The following is an 18,606-nucleotide window of genomic DNA, read 5'->3' as shown; positions in this document are numbered from 1 at the left end:
TCTCGGGTGTCGGCGTCCTGGTACACTTTTATCTTTTCTTTGATGGCCGAGCGAATCGGTCGAGTGAACCATGATTGAGTCAAATTGAAGTGAATCCAGACGTATATAGTAGGCATTTAGAGCCACAAGGGGGTTATTCTACTTGCTTTTATTCACAACCTGACTATTCCTATCGGACCAATATTCTCAATATCCTCAGCGTCTAAGATATATATCCCCAGCATCTGTATCGACAAATGCACCACGAACCCAAAATCCATGCAACCACCTACCCTGAAGGTGGCCTCCGCGCCAACCTAGTCGTACTAGGCAGTTTCAGCTCCATAATGGGCGGCCTCGGCCTCATGAACAGCATCGGCATCTACCAAGCCTGGATATCAACGCACCAACTCTCAACCCACAGCGCCGGCCAAATCGGCTGGATCTTCGGACTCTACAACTTCCTCGTCTTCTTCTGCGGCATCCAAATAGGCCCCATCTTCGATGCAAAGGGTCCCTGTTTCCTAATGTGGACAGGTTCAACGCTTATCGTGTTAACGATCGTGTTGATGGGCTTCTGCACGCAGTACTGGCATTTTTTGCTCGTCGTTGGGATATTGGGCGGAATGGGGACATCGTTTATTTTCATTGTACCTGTTGCTAGTATTGGGCATTTCTTTTGTCGCAGACGTGGGGCTGCGACGGGGTTGGCTTTGTCCGGGGGAAGTATTGGAGGTGTGATATACCCTCTTGTGCTTGAGAATTTGGCGCCGAGGGTGGGCTTTGCGTGGTCGACTAGGATTATTGCGTTGATTACGCTGGTGCTGTTGGTTCCGGGGTGTTTGCTTGTTCGAGCGAATTTCCCACCGAAGGATCCCTCGCCTCCGTCGCTGAAGGTATTTCTTCCTGATTTGACTATTCTAAGAGACCCCGTTCTTGCGTTGACGACGCTGGGAGTGTTCTTTATCGAATGGGGCTTTTTTATCCCGCTGGAGTATATTGCTTCGTATGCTCTTGTTAGTGGTATCTCGCGCCAGCTGGCGTACTTGATGATTGTCTTTTTGAACGCGGGCTCCTTTCCGGGGAGATGGTTGCCTGGCATTCTGGCGGATCGAATTGGTCGGTTTAATACCTTACTTCTGACCAATATTCTGTGTTTAGTTGCTGTACTGGCGGTGTGGATGCCTGCCGGGGGAAACGCAGTCGCTGTCATTATATTCTCGGTGGTATTTGGCTTCGCGAGCGGAAGTAACATCAGTCTGGTTCCGGTTTGTGTTGGGGAGCTTTGTCCCGTGGAGAATTATGGACGATATTATACTACTGTATATACTATTGTCAGCTTTGGGTAAGACTTTTCAACATTGTTCTATTATTGGAAATCATTGCATGGAGTTTTGCTAACATCTCGAAAGTGCCTTGACCGGTGTACCTATTGCTGGAGAAATACTCCATCGTTGCAATGGTGAGTATTGGGGTCTGATTGTGTTCACAGGATGTGCATATGCTGCCGGAATTGTTTGCTTTGCGCTAGTGTTGTGGCTACAGAGGCAGAGAGGGAATAAGCATTGAGATCGGCGGTTTGACGTCTGACATGCATATGACGGAATATGTACATGTTGATAGAGTACCACGAAGACCTTATGGATGATACGAATTAGACCAAGAGATCGAGCAGTAGAACAATTCTATTTTTATTGTCCTGGAGAGTTATTTTCAAAATTGATCTTCATTGATTCCATCGTCTGTATATCTGGACCTCCATTGCCCTGCAGGGAGCTCTTCCAAAAAGATCGGGAAGCAACTGTAATCCTAGCGCAGACTGACCATCCCACTGGGTTATACATTACGTATAGATGTCAGACCACTTGATCGATCAGCCTCAAGTATGGTTCTGGCTAGCTTTCCAGATATTCTCTAGACATCACTTAGACCATCACTTGGACTATCAGTTCAAACATCAGTTCAAACACCATTTTGATTTTAATTCGAAAGTTATTACGATGGAAATGAGAAGTATATAATAGGATAGTCCAATTTGGTCCAAACTATCTTTCCAAGTTGCTTCAAGTCGCCCAAATCGCTCCAAAAACACCAAAACGCCCAAACGCCAAAAAAAAAACAACCAAAAAAAAAACAAAGAAGACGAAAAGACCCTACCCACCCACCCGCGCATAATGCGCAAAACATCCAAGTAGACCAAAGAAAATAAAAAAAAACCCCAAAATGAACAAGAGAACAAAAGAAACCAACAAGGCCCACCCACCCAACCCGCGCGAGACGCGCAAAACAAACAAAAGGACCAAGTAGAACCAAAAAATCCAAATCGCCCAAGTCTATCCAAGTCTATCCAAGTCTATCTCTATGTCTATCTCTATGCAAGTCTATGTCTATGTTTATGTCTATCGCGGAACCCACCCTCCCGCCCAATGTTCCGCGTATATAGAAGACAGCTGAATGATGGCAGCTGCTCCGAGGTGGCGCCGGACCCGTTTTCCGAACGACGTAGTCGCCATCCGAGGCAAGAGGCGATGCCAAACTCTTTCATTATGAGCGGCGTTCTTCATTTCGACCTGGTATTTTTTCTTTCTTTCCAGGAGACTCGGAGTCGAAATTGAAAACCGCGAGAGCAACGTCATAAACGGACAGACTGAAACAACACAAGTCGACACTGGAGAAATATTTCGATTCAAGATGGGCTCACATGAATCAAAACGCAACTTGATCATTGTGTCGAACAGATTGCCGTTGTCGATCAAACGTGTCGATGGTACATATCAGTCGTCAATTTCGAGCGGCGGGTTGGTCACTGCGTTGTCGGGATTGACAAAGTCCACGCAGTTTCGTTGGTTTGGTTGGCCCGGTATCGAAGTCAGAGACGTCAAGGAGAGGGAGCAAGTATGTAAAAGCTTGGATGAACATGATGCGACCCCGATTTTCCTGGATAGCGGGTTGGCGAATGAACATTATAACATGTTCTCGAGTAAGCCCTAGCTCCCCGACTCCGCAGCAGTAATACGGTCCCCTCACAATATCGCAGATCGTATTTTGTGGCCCATCCTTCATTATCAATCGGGAGTGATATATGAAGATGGTCCGTGGCAGGCGTATCGAAGAGTCAACGAGGTTTTCGCCGATGCGGTTGCCGACGCAGCAGAACCAGGAACCCTGATTTGGGTGCACGATTATCATTTGATGTTGCTGCCAGAGCTCCTCCGCAACCGCCTCCAAGAGAGGAATAAACGTTGTGCCATCGGGCTTTTCCTCCACACTCCGTTTCCAGCTGGTGACTTCTGGCGAGCTTTGCCTGTCAAGAAGCATTTGATCGAGGGGTTGTTGTCGAGTGACTTGATTGGGTTCCACACGGACGAGTATAAGCAGAATTTCATCGACACCTGTGCCAGTAATCTGTAAGAGTCAGCCTCCTGTTCAAGCTGTCACCCCACCATACTACATTTTCGAAAAGAACTGATTTTTGTCAGGGGAGCACGTACCGAGATTCCAAACCAGATGCAGTATAAAAACCGGTTGATCTGTGCTGGTAGGTTCATTGTGGGAATAGACCCGCAGAAGTTCGCAGACACACTGGAAAAACCAGAAGTCCAAGACCGTATAAAGACCCTCGAAGATAAATACAAAGGGATAAAGGTCATTGTTGGAGTCGATCGACTCGACTATATCAAAGGCTTGACCCAGAAGTTGAAAGGGTTTGACAGCTTCTTGGATGACCACCCAGAACTGCGCAACAAGGTTGTTCTCATCCAAGTTGCCGTTCCAAGTCGTGAAGATGTCAAAGAGTATCAAGATCTAGAGACAGAACTTAGTACACTAGCTGGGAAGATCAACGGCAAGCACGGTACAGTAAACTTACCCACGTCATAAGCCCTTGGGACTAATATCATGTAGCCACGCCTGACGGAACACCGCTGTTGTACATGCATCGATCAGTGCCGTTCAATGAACTGACTGCACTGTATTCTGTTGCCGATGCATGTCTGTTGACATCAACGCGGGATGGAATGAACCTCGTTTCATTTGAATACGTGGCCTGCCAAGACAAGAAGAAGGGAGTCCTCGTACTCTCTGAGTTCGCCGGATCGGCAACGTTCATGAGAAATGGCAGCATCCCTTTCCATCCAGCCAATATGACCGAGATGTCAGAAGCTCTGTATGCTGCGCTGAACTTGGGCCCTGAAGAGCGTCAGCGAAAACATAAGTTCTTGAGAGACTTTGTAAACACACATACCAGGTATGCCAAGCCTTCCTCAGATGAAATGTTTGAGGCTTGAGAGTTCCTCAGGATACTGTTCGTAAGAGATGAGAAATGAGTTGCTGACACAGGGACAGTGCGAAATGGGGTCAAACCTTTATTGAGAAGCTGGCTCAGCGATGCCGGCACCCCATGGAGCCATGTTGATCACATCCCGTGGGGGTTTACCAAGCAGATGGATGGAAGAGGATAAAACAGGATAAGAAGAGGGATGGGAGAAGATGAAAGAAGAAGAGAAGAGGAAATTTCAATGAAAAAAACGTTGAGGGAGGATGTGTCGATGCCTTGGTCCCGCGGGGGGGTCCAACGCTGAGTCGTCGACATAACATGATCGTTTACCACACCACAAAGCTGCAGTGCCTGGCCTCAAGACCTGGGGAGGATTTTCTTGGGCCATCAAGGAGTCGATGACCGTGCCATTGACTGATCTCGACGAAGGTTGCGATTTGGAGCGTGGTTCATGTAGCAGGGATGCTCGGGTAGATAGAGCAACATGGGAAGACTCGAGGCAGATCAGGAGATGATGCCACCACAGACACCATAATCCAAAAAAAAAAATCGCTGATCGAGAGGAGAAGAAGAAGAAATATGAAACTGTTTACAAGAGAAGCTTAAATATTTTTTGAGAGGAGGCCCGAGCGAGACGATAACAGCTTATCGTAACTAGCGCCGATCTCAAATCCGGGGTAGCAAGTATGGAAGCATATCTGAACCTCGTAAATTGGCCCGCTCGATCCAACGTCCTCGCTTCTCGACAAAGCTCAAAATTGACATGAATAGTTATACGCATGATGATCAACGGACTCGAGAGTTTGAAATTGTAATTCGGCGTAGTACGTTGAGGATCACGGACGTAAGTAGTTTTCGCATGAAGCCCAGCATTTTTTATACTTCATAGTTCAGGTATCCCCCAGACGCCTCCCAAATAGGCAGGCACGACAGATCTCGCTTAACGCTAGCGTGATTTTTAGTGATCCTGGGCGTCCCCGAAAGACTTAAATATCTCCCTCCTTAACCAGTTTCTCTCCTTCTTTTCTCCTTTCCACGGACTAACATCTCTAGCGCGATGATGACTCCAAATATTGACTTTCTTATGAGGCCCCTTACACAACACGACAGTTACGACTGCCGATGACAAAAACAATTCAGTCTGAGCCCTTGGATGTTAGTTGTTCGTCGATTTTCTCCTGGTTTCTTTGCTCCCCCATTCCCCTCATGTTGTGTCAGGTATCCTGTATGAGGTTGAGCAGCTTTAATTTTATGAAACTCCCTTTCTTATTTCTGTTCTCCTCTGCCCTTCACATTACGGATCGTTTGAGGGCTCTCGCTGTATCACTGGCGAGCCACTCATCTTCTGTCTGTATAGTGTTGTCCTTACCGAAGAGATGATTTTCTATCCCGGAATCCCAAAGCATGCTAGTTACCATATATGACACTTTTATTCTCTAAATTCATTCTTTTTCTCCATTTTATTATTTTCCCTCAGAGGCGCCTTTCGATGCGTTGCGCAGCAGTGAGGCGCGTCCTGGGTAAATTTGGGCAACTTCCCATCGGTATAGACCCGTCTCCAGCAGTTCCCTGAATCCTCCACGCGACTTGTGGGAAATACTATTGTTGTTTTGGGCGAAAGGAACTGATGTATATTTTATCCGAACTGTGAGGTTCTCATCTGCCACACCGGGTTCTTGCATATTTCGCTTGAATGAAAGCTAATCATTTATTGTCTTGCCATCTCTCCTTAGGTTTGCTTCCAGAACTGACATCCTTACATTCGTCATTGTCCCACACTTGCCTATCTTACTCTGCCTTTTTTGTTTCTTGGGGTAAGTTCTGCAATTGCAAGCTCCGAATGGTAACCATTTCTGGTCCTGCGAGCTTTGTATGGAAGCCTTGGTGACAAATAATACGGCTAGACCTGCAGGGATATCGTGGCGTTCCGTCCAATCCCTATGCTCGATAGCATTGGCCGCATGATGATCAGTTAAGGGAACTGGTTTCCTGATGCGCATGGATGTCGATCTGACGGCCTGGTGTCAAGCAAAGTGTTCACATTATAGATACGATTCTCACTAACATCAGCAGTGAATATAGCTAGGAGCTCAAACTTGTCTCCAACTCCACTGAAGATGATCTCACGTTGTTTCAGATTGGAATAAAGGGGTTCGTGCAGTCAGACATTGGGGGGTATGTTCTACCATTGCTTTCAAGTAAATTGAAGTTCCGAGTTGCTGATATTTTTATCCGGTGAAATAAAGAGCCATTTTCATGAATTGACTGGTGGGCATACTTGTCCATATTCATACCGTTTGTTAGCCATGAGTGGCCCTCCAGGGTCTTTTTCATGTTACAGCATCTAAATGTCATCTCCCATGCTTTGAAATCACAGGTATGGAAATACTTGATTGCCCCTCGCAGGCCCCGTGCCATATCAGAATGGCAATTCCTGCCGAGTCTTGCTGAATGATGATGATCACCATCCACCTGAACTGGTGATGAATACCAAAGAGCTCTTCTGACGGCTAACCCCTGCAACAACACAACATGGTTCTACCCGCTCTACCAGTTGGATCTACTGCTACGTATTGCTGTTATTGACTTCATTGCATTTCGATGATCCAGAAACACTGCCTGTTACCAATACTCTCCACCGGAACGCATCGATATTTGTGCAACCTTCTCCAGCTGGTACGGGTAAGTCAAGAACCTCCACCGTGGCCTCTTATCTGTTGTACAATGCAATTTGCAAAGCGCGAATTTCTCAAATCTTGTTCTTGCGAGAATCTGCTAACACCATTTTTTCCTCCGAGCCTGAGCCTTCTCTGTGTCAATTGCCGTACCATTACTCAATGGGCTACATTCCCAGTGATGATCAAAGGTTCGAGTTTAATAGCCAGGCTTCCGACTACTCTGAGATGATTCTGTTTATCTCGTCAGTATGGCGAGTCCCGTCGTACTGATTATTGATCAAGCATCCCTTGGTCACGTTCCAACGAATACGCGAAGTGCGAACTGCATATATTTCCATTCTCATGCTTGCACCTACGGCTTGATGTACAACACCCTATGATGACTTCTTACCGGTTTGAAATTCCTGATGATCAAGTCTTAACGCCAGTCTGAGGGTTTTGGGGGTTGATCCGGGTTCTTGAAAGGACTCTCATGCATCTTTGCACAACATGGAATAGTTCCCAAAATTATGGTCGATTTGTTGCTTTTCGACTACTTCGTCCAGGTCGTACAGCAACACGTGGAATACGGATTGGACTCCTCGAATTCTTGCCGTGTTCATGTTCATCGGCTAACTCGTCTTTTTCCCTTCGTCAGATATTGTCGTCCCAAAGGCCGCGATCGATCCATGAATGTGGAACTACCGACGCATCCCACAGTAACGTCGACTATCTGTGGTTGTGTGCCTGTTCCTCGTTGCCTTGAAAGCTGTGAAAGTGGTGGGACATATACTTGGAGCTTGATGCACTGGAGAATACGGTAAATCTCACGGCACATGAAGTCCAAGCCTCTATGTCCACACGTCTCCCTTCATTTTCTTAAGCTGGAGAGCTGGCTTAAGATGGACACATGGTTTTGAACTCACGGCAGAGAACAGTCGAGTCCAAAGGGAGGTTTGTCGGAGAGCCTAATTTGATTAAGGAACAGGACAAGGCCTGAAACCTGTTACCAACTGGGTAGCAAAACAGCACTCAAGATGTTGACTTTAATAATCTACAGCCTGATTCGTATGATTGGATTTCTCTATCGTTGAAGGTAGAGCTACCTGGCTCCCATTCCAGTAAGTCCCTGCTATGTAAAAAATGGAGAGCACATTTGAACACACTCAAACTGATCGCGACCCAGACTCCTTCTGCAATGGCAGTTCAAATTTATCAAAGACTATTGTGTCTGTTGACCGCATTGCCAAGACCATATTCCTGTTCAAGCAATGACCCAATCTCCAAGTTCATGGCGTGCGACCGGAAAGGTTCGCCAGGCACGAGGCTCCACTCACCAAGATTCATTCAGCGCTACGCTGAATCTGGCAACCAGATCTGATAGTTCTTGTGCGCTTCAAAGTAAATCCGAAGACTATGCGAGCTTTTGTGATGCGTTCCGATGATTTCCGGAAATTCAAAAGCGCCAGGTTATTGAGTCTCTCCATCGTGACCTCTTCATGAAGCTGATACTCATACTGAAAGTCCACGCCCAGCCCCACGATCATCAGTTGCCTGCGATCGGGGCTCATCACGACATCGCTAGCAAATTAACGCAGCCCAAAACGGGTCAACGCGATGTCACACCGTGCCCCATGTTTTCTGGGCACGAGCTGTTCAATTTGTTGGAGTTTATATTCTCAAGGAATTCGGAGAAGTCTGCGTGTTCTTCATTCACCACATTATGGCTAATATCCTGTAATACCTGCGCGAATGCCCCACGGCCGATAAAATCGACTATACCACGACGGCGTATCAAACGCCAGTCAAAGATGCGGACAGCAATAGCTCCCGGCCGGAGAGTCGGACAAAGCGCAGCGATGACGAGTCTCGACTGCAAGATCCCTTCGCAGAGCCGCTGAAGCGGCGACTCAAGTCGCGGCATCTACAGATGATTGCAATTGGAGGCTAGTCTTTAACACTGCGAATCCTAGCGCCCTGTATCTAACATACAAAATAGGAATCATCGGTCCTGGTCTACTAGTCAGCTCAGGAAATGCATTACACGAAGGTGGTCCAGCAGGCTCTCTGATCAGTTTCTCTCTCGTCGGACTAATCGTGTTCTTCGTGATGTAAGTTGTCGTCCTGCTTCTTGGCTGCTTGGCAAGCTGCTCACTATCACAGGCAATCTCTGGGCGAAATGGCGACTGTGATTCCCGTCACAGGTCATTTACTGAATATGCAGAGCGGTTTATCGATGATTCTATTGCATTTGCGTTGGGATGGGCATATTGGTATCTATGGGTTACGGTTAGCATCCGCTCCCGAGAAGGGAATTAAGTGTTTTGTTTGCTCACTTTACTAACTTGACCAGGTGCTTGCAAATGAATACAACGCGATATCTCTTGTAATCGGCTACTGAACAGAAGCTGTACCGCAATGGGGCTGGATCCTCTTATTCTGGTTTCTCTTTCTTGGGTTGTCCAATCTGGGGATTCTAGCGTATGGTGAGCTGGAATTTTGGCTTTCACTGTGAGTATGCATTTCTGTCTGGAGAGACTGAGCCGAAAGGTACTGACACACTGACTGTATAGAATCAAAGTAATTGCTTTGATTGTATTCTTCATTCTCGCCATCTGCATCAGTTCTGGGGGTATCGGTCCCGAGAAAATCGGGTTCAAGTACTGGCATAACCCCGGCGCATTCGCAGACTCTATCAATGGAGTCGCCAAGACATTTGTCGTGGCAGGCACTTTATATGCAGGCACGGAGATGTAACCATTTCCATACCTGGCACTGCATATAAGCTCCTAGCTGACCAGGCTTTAGGGTGGGAATCACGGCTGGAGAGTCGAAGAATCCCGAACAGGCCGTTCCTCGAGCTATCAAGCAGGTCTTCTGGCGAATCCTCATATTTTACATTGGTATGTGAGAGCTAGTATCAAGATATGACTATGCTAATTCCATACAGGCACCATATTCTTCATTGGCATTCTGATTCCATACAACGACCACAGATTGTTAGGATCCACTTCTAAAACCGCCAGTTCCCCTCTAACCATCGCCCTTCAAGACGCTGGGATCCTACCAGCGGCTCACCTCATCAACGCCTTGATAGTGATTAGCGTCATTTCTGCCGGAAACAGCTCTCTCTATGTAGCATCCCGGACCCTCCTGTTCATGTCACGCAATGGCAAAGCCCCCAAATTCATCGGGCGCGCCAACCGCGCCGGCGTGCCCTGGGTCGGTCTCATTTTCACTAACGTATTCGCTTGCATCGTCTTCCTGGGACAGTCTTCTAGTGCTGGCACAGCTTACTCTGCCCTTATTACGTTGTCCGGGGGTACGTGTATACTCCCTATAGTGGAACCAATCGATTATCTCTCTGCTGACACAAGGTAACGCAGTGGCTACATTTATCGTCTGGGCTGTTATTGGGGTCTGCCACATTCGTTTCCGTCGTGCCTTGGTTGCACAGGGCGAAGACCCAGCGACACTTCCTTACCGAGCTGCACTATACCCCTATGGAACATATTTCTCACTAGCAGCGAATATCTTCCTCATTTTCTTCCAGGGATACACGTGCTTCTTGAACCCGTTCAGTTCGACCGATTTCGTGATCAACTACATCCTTCTCCCCGTATTCGTGCTATTCGTCGTCGTGTACAAAGTCTGGAACAAGACTCGCTGGGTGAAACTGGAGGAAATGGATATGTGGACTGGCAGGAGAGAATTCGCTGAACAAGAAACCCAACCAGCCAAGCCCCGGCAGTGGTGGTCTCGCATTCGCGATATTGTTGTTGGGTAATAATCTAGATGCATGACACTGGTTCCTAGCAATATACCCAATTCTGCACGGGAAATGAAATTTCCCGAATGTGAATGTCTGTATCTTATCCGAATGCCAAGTCGAGATTAGATAGAGCAGTTGAAAACGGATTCCGTCGGGACGCCGGGTTTCTCGAGGAGCGGAGGACGCCGAGCCGTGCGATGATCATCCAGTTTGAATAGCGAAGATACCTCTCAGCACATACTGTTTTCATTTTCTACGCATCGAATCCGCAAGTTGGATCCTCTGCACGACTTTCACAGAACAACTCTTCAGCAACGGAGTTTCCGCCCCCAAACAATCCCCACATCTTCAACCCCGAAGATCCGCCATCTACTCCATTCGCATCGTGCCCCCAACGGAGACTACCTATTGGCCCGATAATAAATCCAGACACAGTCAGCCTAAGATGCATCTAAGCGGCACCGCTGCACCGACAAGGGTCCACGCCCCGACAATGCCAGACCCGGTCGATCATTTCCCTTCCATGTCCTCGGATAGGGCGTCAAACCTGCTGCAAGACTCCAATCACCACTCGATCACTCACGCTGTGCCGTTTCCGCCAATCACGTCGCACTTGTACCTCGCTCGTGATCCTTCGTGGTGTTCTAGTGCGAGTGCTGCAGATCGGCGGATATTCCTGTTGCAGTATGGTTTGGCGCGGGAGGGGAGGCCCGTTGGCTGCTAGGAATGTGAATACCAATGAATGGGACTATTGCTGGATATCCAGATGTAACATTGTTTGTAGTCGGTGTTTCGGGATGGAGGATAGACTGGGAAAGAGTTGGTAAATGGAAAAATGGAGGTGCTGCGGAGGTCTATATAAACAGACGGTAATCACCCAGATCAACTGGAGACTCAAGTTTCGAACGATCATCCGGAAAGCCCCATTGATCGTCGATATTCGTTGATCTAAAGTTTATCAATCACTCCATTATTCAAAATGCAGTACTCCAAGGTACGATCAACCAAACCCTTCAACAATTACATCCTCTCACACCCCCCTAACATACTCCCCCCAGATCCTGGCCCTGGCCACCCTGTTCATCACCACCACCCTCGCCGCCCCCCAAAAGCGCGCCTGCGCCTACACCTGCGGCACAATCTGCTACAGCAGTAGCGCCGTCAGCGCCGCCCAAGCCGCCGGCTATGATCTCTACCAGGCCGGATCCACGGACGACAGCTACCCCCACGTGTACCACAACTACGAGGGCTTCGACTTCCCCGTTTCCGGCACTTACTATGAGTTCCCGATTCTGAGTGATGGCGATGCGTACGATGGTGGTTCTCCTGGTGCGGATCGGGTTATTTTCAACACGAATGATCAGTTGGCTGGTGTGATTACGCATACTGGTGCTAGTGGTGATGACTTTGTTTCTTGCTAGATTGGTGTACGCACGATATATGGGATGTGGGATTGATGAATCGCCGTGGAGTGGATGAATGTGAACGAGTTATGTCAGAATGTCAAGGTGTATTGCTTGCGTCATGATACGATGTAGAGTTTGTAGATTTTCGTATAAGAGAAAACTATGTAGATGTAGAAGACAGACTTTCGCGTAAACACAAATGGAGAAGCATCGTGTAAACGCGCTGTGTAGTCTTCTTGGTTTTGATCTAGGTACTTGGAGGCAGACAGCAATCGACACCCGCACAAAAGCGAAAATGTGGGAGCTTGTCGTCGCCGGGGTTTGATACCCATGGGGAAAGCTACGATATTGTCGACACGAGGGTCCTGTAAATGATACTTTGAACGCGGTCACAGTACTGTGCTTCACGCTTCGAGTCCAAGTGCCAACCGCGACGTGACAGGCACATTAGCTCTGGTCATTGTCGTGGTTCGGATAGATGGACTCGATATCAGATTGGTGACGGGATCGCCTCGTTGACGCTCCAAGGAGTATTTGCAGCCATCGAGGTCAGGATTGGACCATCTCTGGGCACAGACCCTGGTCGCACTGGAGAAGAGAAGAAGAAGAGAAGAGGCACGCGAGGGGTTGGGGGGTTTAAAAGGTCGCACAGACTCGGGCGGAATATCTGCGTTCCGAACAAGGATCGGCGAGGAGACTGCGGGGAAGTGGAGGTTGGGCATATACAGAGAGATTGAACAAGTGGATTAGGAGAAAGAAACATCTTCATGTTACACCATTGAGACATTCTGTGTACCAGCTCTGACCCTAACCAGAATGGGAAAGCTGTCACCTTCTCTCCATTATCATAACCACCATCCACGGTCATCACCTCGATCAACACTCATGCAAATGCGCCGTCACCGCAAGAAGCATCATCCCAAACTCATCCGCCAACCGAACCCACCTCTCAATCCTCTCCCGTCTTTTCTCTGAGCCACTTTCAACCCCCGGACCCCTCCACAACTCCCCAACAACCAACATCCCATCCTCCCACCTCCCCAAATGCCGATTATACTCCACCCCCAAGCCCCCCGATCAGTCGCATGCCACAACGCCTTCGCCTCCGGAACAAGAACATCTACCAACTCACTCGCCACAAAGCTCGGCACGTCCTTGGCCGCATTGAAGATGTGATGAACAGGTACATGGTAAGCAGCGTGCGTCGCTTGGCCGCGGCCACAATCCAGGATTCCCAGTCTGGGCGGCTTTGCTTTGTTTCGGCGGGACAGGCGAGCCCTCGTTTGGCGGAGTAGAAGGCGAGTTGTTGGAGGATGGCGAGGTCTGTTTCACCTCAATCCCTTCATGAGAAATAGCTGCCTAAAAATTGAAGTAATCAACTAATCACCACAATCAGGCTGTTGCTTCTGCCTCCGTACTCGACAAATCGGTCGTTTAATTCATAGTTAGTTAGCCCCCGAATGATCATCGGTACTGTATCCGAGAGGGCTATTCGTTCATTTAGCGGCGCTACTAATAGCATTGAAATAGAGAGGTACTACTCTTTAGCCCTGTTCAAATAGAATACACAGTTGAATATTATTTAAAAGACAGTGTACGTAAAGTCCCGCCTTCAATTTATAAAGGGCGACCAAGAATAGTCGGCGTAGTCCCTTGTGGGATAGCATTGTTAAACACCTTGCTGAACCCTTTTTAAAACACCTTCGAACACAGAGGGTACGAGGATATATGAGTAGACCGTTTCTCTAGTCTCTTTAGATTCAGATATCTCAGCTGCCACGATAGGATAAGACAACATGACGCCAACCACCAAGGCACATGACGTTGATCGTTCATGATATGATCATATGTAAACAGCCAAAGATCAAGCATCCAAGATCTTTCCAGGATTCAGCAACCAATGCGGATCCAAGCTCCTCTTCAAAGTCCTCATCACATCAATAGTGACCGGTCCAAGCTCCTTCTCCAGACAATGTTTCTTCCCCAGTCCAATACCATGTTCCCCCGAGACTGTACCGTCCATTTCCAACGCACGCACAACCATAGTATCCACGCATTTCTTCACGCCCTCCACTTGCTCCGGAATATCAGGGTTGTACATGACAGCTTGATGGAAATTCCCATCGCCGACATGCCCCAGCACAGTCGAGAACAATCCGAGCTTGGACGCGTCAGACTTGGATTTCTCGACGATATCGGCTAGATTCGACAGCGGGACTGCAACGTCCGTAGACCAGATTTGCGTTCCTTCGGGACGAACAGAGAGAATTGCCCAAAGGGCTTGCTTGCGCGCTGACCACAGCGCCGTCATGGTCTTTTCATCCAGCGATGCGACAAAGCTCGATCCATCATGTGCGAGCGCAATCTCCTTGGCCGCTGCAATACTATCTTCCACTGCTCGCTCCGAGCCAGAGAACTTGATGAAAAGAGTCGGTTTCTCAGCCCACATTTTCCCACCCGTACCACCCGTTTGGTTAATCACCCGCATTTGCACATCATCCATCAATTCCAGCGCCGCGAGAGCAACACCCCCACGAATCATCGACGTAGCCGCCGTCGTAGCCGCCGCAACGGAGGGAAACGCCGTCGTCGCCACCCCAAAATGCGAGGGCACAATGGCAAGTTTCAGCGTCACTTCTGTGATAATACCCAACGTGCCTTCGGAACCGGTAAACAGGCCGTTCAGGTTATAACCCGCCGAGGTCTTCCGCGGTCTACGACGGGTCTTGATAACAGTTCCATCCGCCAGGACCACAGTCAAATTCACAACCCAGTCTTTCATCGTTCCGTAACGCATAGCATTGGTGCCACTGCAATTCGTCGCAACCATACCGCCAATATGCGCCGTGGGACTTGGATCAAGTGGTAGGAAGAGACCCGTTGGTTTAAGCGTGTCGTTGAGATTCACCCAGTTCACGCCGGGCTGAACGACGACGTCCATGTCTTCATCGTGGATGGCGATGATATTGTCCATGCGGGACAGGTCAATGCTGAAGCCGGAGTAAGGGGCGCTGAAATGACCTTCGACGCTGGAGCCGGCACCGAAGGGGATCATGGGGACTCTGTATTTGGTGCATATTTTGGCGATGAGAGAGACTTGTTCTGTGCTTGATGGCATTATTACGGCAACAGGTCTGGTGGGGGTATTGGATGTCGATGCTTCAGAGTAGCTATGGCTTTCCAGGTCGTCGTCATCCAGACTGACAGCGTCTTCGCCGAGGGCGCCTTGGATTTCTTTAGCGGCCTAGAGTTAATTAGTATTATGAACTTAGGATCATGGGAGACATCCGAGTACCTTCAGCATGGTGGCTCTATCGGCATAGTTTTGGATCTCTCTGACACTGCTCTCTTTCGCCTCTGCATTGCTCAGGCCATAATAGGTAACGGATGTACCGAGAACGCCAACAGCTAGCCCGACCACACCGTAAAGAACTGGTTTTATTCGCCTGGGTGCCACTGTCGACAGAATGCGCCTCGATGTCAATTGACTTGTCACCAGCCTATTTCTTGCGCAAAAGAGGCGAGCGCTCGCCCTTAACATTAATATCCTCATTGTTGCCGATGGGTGCGAGGTGTTGATGATGGATCGCGAGCCTTGCACAATCTAGGGACTTCAGCGCAGACGTTGCAGAAGTGCCTAAAACAACTCAGAAGCTCAAATTTCCTGTGAGATGCCGTTTCTTATCTATATTCGTAAAGAATTGTTTGAGACACAGCACTGCGGTGGTAGCTTCAGGTTACCAGCCTCCTGGTGGCAGCGGAGCTGAGGGACGGGCAAGTCCAACCCCGGATTTTCCCTTTCGGTGGCTTGCGAGTGGCCCACCAGCCACCAGATGCGGCGTGCCAAACATACTATTGTTCGACCCGTGATTGATTTGATGTATGCTTTTACCTGAGCAAAAGCACTTTTTATGACTTATCAATTCAGATTTTCTCTCCCTTTTTTATTTGCATTTATCTGGTTGTCACGCTGGTCGGAGCAAGAAGCGCACACGTGACTTGGGGCTCTCTCAAGTCTGATCAGCTTAAAGGAAGTCAGTTCTCGATAGTCTCGTCGTAGAGCAAAGTCAACTGGTTTATAACCTTGGCATCCAGAGAAATACTAGTCGCTGTTTGTGCTCTGCAGACACGATAATTTCGATGATATCGAACCACAGCCTAGGCTATGATTTCGCCTTGGCCAGAGTCTGTGAATTGCACCATGGATACATGCACTCTGGTAGATATCCCACATAAAATACTACAATGTTTAGAGAATAAAACATGACGATCGTATAGTGTCACTCTGGATAAGAGAGATCTCATTCCGAGCAAGCTCCAATTGACAATAATTTCTTCATCGGCAAAGAGCCACCGAAAGCCTCAACCATTATTTTTCCAGGTATTCAATTGAGTGCAGTCGCATAATGATATCGGCCGTCATGAAGGCCAATGTCGGAATTATTGGCAGCTTCCATGTTGGAATATATGGACGCACAAATCATGATTCCAGAGGTGACGTTGTAGAATAAGGACAAAATATGTGTCTGGGTTGAATCAACATACTCCTGTCGCTAATGCGTTGCGAGGCAAGTCCAATCAAAATAAAATGAACAAAGAACAGAGATGGAGCCTTGAAGCATATCAAGCCGCTTTGAAAACGGAAAGAAACATCAATGTAAAATGGGGGTGATAGAAACCAGTAACTAAATCATCGCTGCAACGGTAGGTAAAAGCGAAACAAGAACGCTGTCTCGGACTGAGTAAAATTCTCGATCAAGAGGTGAATCTGGATTCATCTCCAAATCCAAATACAATCCCTCCATCACATTTCAATCGAATCACCAACCACCATCATCCTCGTAAGCCTGGTCCTCGCGACCATCGTAGTATCCATCCTCACGGGCCTCGGCAACTTCCTCCCTCTCGGAGTCCTCATCTACATCAACAATGCATTAGCAAACAGAAATTTTCCAACCACGTCAAAATATCGCATCACTAAACAAACACCAAAATCAAAAGACTCATAACTCACCACGCTCATGCTCAATAAAAGCCCCCGCGAGACCACCCAACGCCAAACCCGCCGCACCAGCCGCAAGATACTTGCCGGCATTACTCTTCTTCTCTTCCACAACAACAGCTGGCTGCTGCTGATACCCAGGACCACCACCATACCCAGCAGGCGGTCCTGGCGGGGCCGCATAATACCCGCCCTGCGGTTCAACGCTCCGCGAACCATCATAGTAACCCGGGCCGTAGGGCGGTTCCCACTGCGCGCGGCCGGTGTTATCTTCGACCCAGAAGGCGCGGCGCATGTTGGGTTCCCATTCTTGGTGCCAGCCTGCGGGCAGGGGAGGGGGAGGACCTGGTGGGGGGCGGGCCGTGGGTGGAGGGGCACTGTAGGCGGCGCGGTCGTAGGGGGGTCGGTTGTCGTAGGGTGGGCGTTGGTCGTAGCCGGCTGGAGGGCCGGGGGGAGGCCGGTTGTAGGGGTCGCCGCCGTAGTAGGACATTGTGATTTGGTGTGGTAAGGTGGGGGAGAGATGGAGGAGGAAGAGGGGAAAGAAAGAAGGAGAAGTAATCAGACGGAGTGGAGGAGTGGCAGCTTTTATGAAGGATGACTTGGTTGATGAGGGGGGGGCTTTAATTCAGCGCTATAAACAGCCGTCTAGAAAAAGCACAAGTGCGGACCAGCCAAGGACAGATTCCAGATTAATATAATGTTCAGGTTGTACCCCGTATCTCTCCCTCGGTATTCCGCTCAGAACCGAGACCTCCACACACCCCTGAAGCCTAAGAGTCTGGGTGGGAAAGAGGGGAGTCATGGAGCCTCTCGGAACCCCGTTGAGGGATAAAAAGACAACAGACGGAACCCTCGATCCACCGCACTGTGGAGAGGACAGGGTGTTTTAGCGCCGAACAAGCCTTTCGTGTGATAACCGGAACCAACAAATAATAATACAGTACGTACGATATTCTATACAGGGCTTATACAATGTTGTACAGTACAGGATGAATTCCGGCGCCTAGTCCTGGCCCAGGCCGACTAGGCAGATGCAATATGATGTGGCTTGGCATGAATATTCTCCGTGAAATTGTCCATTGTTTACAGGTACAGAGTGCCGAGGACAAAGTATACCTCCCTTCTCCCTGGCTGACAACATGGACCCTGAGTTTTTTTTAGCAAAATACAATTTCCCCTGAGCAGCATTCGAGTGGCTCAGTCCGGGAGCTTCATACCCACACTTGTACAGTAGTAGTATTGTACGGTGTCCAGCAGAAGACATGTAGCTATGACCATACAAAGTCACTAGGCGACAATTACCGTAACAATCCATGTACTGTAGTTATCCCCTTTTCATCAGTCCGTCAGCACGCGCCAAGGTGGACACTCCAAATGTCACCATCAACCAGCCAAGTCCCCTAAGCTCGGCGGAGATACAAAAACAACTAACCAAGCAAACCCATAGCAAAAAACTTGTGAGGGGGCAAGAGAAGGAAGATCAAAAAAGGACGTTGAAACAGACACCCATCTCA

General features: G+C 48.6%; 6 protein-coding genes across 6 annotated transcripts; 4 read left to right on the top strand and 2 right to left on the bottom strand.

The window, feature by feature from the left end:
- Window positions 1-236: 236 nt before the first annotated feature.
- On the top strand, window positions 237-1,548 carry N7458_012644 (uncharacterized protein; the record flags this gene model as incomplete). Its single annotated transcript, XM_056916025.1, has 2 exons — window positions 237-1,324; window positions 1,392-1,548. The coding sequence occupies 2 exons, from the start codon at window positions 237-239 to the stop codon at window positions 1,546-1,548; spliced, it is 1,245 nt and encodes a 414-aa protein (XP_056760779.1).
- Window positions 1,549-2,405: 857 nt separating this feature from the next.
- Window positions 2,406-4,393, top strand: N7458_012643 (trehalose-6-phosphate synthase; the record flags this gene model as incomplete). The annotated part of the gene is made up of 6 exons (XM_056916024.1): window positions 2,406-2,552; window positions 2,626-2,959; window positions 3,017-3,386; window positions 3,459-3,832; window positions 3,883-4,225; window positions 4,324-4,393. 6 exons carry the CDS (start codon window positions 2,406-2,408, stop codon window positions 4,391-4,393), a joined length of 1,638 nt encoding a protein of 545 aa, XP_056760778.1.
- Window positions 4,394-8,635: 4,242 nt separating this feature from the next.
- N7458_012642 (amino acid permease) lies at window positions 8,636-10,699 on the top strand (the record flags this gene model as incomplete). Its single annotated transcript, XM_056916023.1, has 8 exons — window positions 8,636-8,649; window positions 8,740-8,858; window positions 8,912-9,023; window positions 9,076-9,201; window positions 9,486-9,665; window positions 9,721-9,815; window positions 9,863-10,234; window positions 10,299-10,699. The coding sequence occupies 8 exons, from the start codon at window positions 8,636-8,638 to the stop codon at window positions 10,697-10,699; spliced, it is 1,419 nt and encodes a 472-aa protein (XP_056760777.1).
- Window positions 10,700-11,663: 964 nt separating this feature from the next.
- N7458_012641 (extracellular guanyl-specific ribonuclease RntA) lies at window positions 11,664-12,105 on the top strand (the record flags this gene model as incomplete). Its single annotated transcript, XM_056916022.1, has 2 exons — window positions 11,664-11,678; window positions 11,743-12,105. The coding sequence occupies 2 exons, from the start codon at window positions 11,664-11,666 to the stop codon at window positions 12,103-12,105; spliced, it is 378 nt and encodes a 125-aa protein (XP_056760776.1).
- A 1,849-nt stretch (window positions 12,106-13,954) lies between these two features.
- N7458_012640 (FAD-binding oxidoreductase) lies at window positions 13,955-15,394 on the bottom strand (the record flags this gene model as incomplete). The annotated part of the gene is made up of 2 exons (XM_056916021.1): window positions 13,955-15,334; window positions 15,386-15,394. 2 exons carry the CDS (start codon window positions 15,392-15,394, stop codon window positions 13,955-13,957), a joined length of 1,389 nt encoding a protein of 462 aa, XP_056760775.1.
- A 1,516-nt stretch (window positions 15,395-16,910) lies between these two features.
- Window positions 16,911-17,582, bottom strand: N7458_012639 (WW domain protein; the record flags this gene model as incomplete). The annotated part of the gene is made up of 2 exons (XM_056916020.1): window positions 16,911-17,008; window positions 17,105-17,582. The coding sequence occupies 2 exons, from the start codon at window positions 17,580-17,582 to the stop codon at window positions 16,911-16,913; spliced, it is 576 nt and encodes a 191-aa protein (XP_056760774.1).
- Between the last annotated feature and the right edge of the window lie 1,024 nt (window positions 17,583-18,606).

This window comes from Penicillium daleae (assembly GCF_028827525.1).
Source record: "Penicillium daleae strain IBT 16125 chromosome Unknown utg000009l_segment0_segment0, whole genome shotgun sequence".
NCBI classification, from domain to species: Eukaryota; Fungi; Ascomycota; class Eurotiomycetes; order Eurotiales; family Aspergillaceae; genus Penicillium; species Penicillium daleae.
The sequence above is the reverse complement of the archived record's forward strand: the minus strand, read 5'-3'. Positions and strand labels throughout refer to the sequence as shown.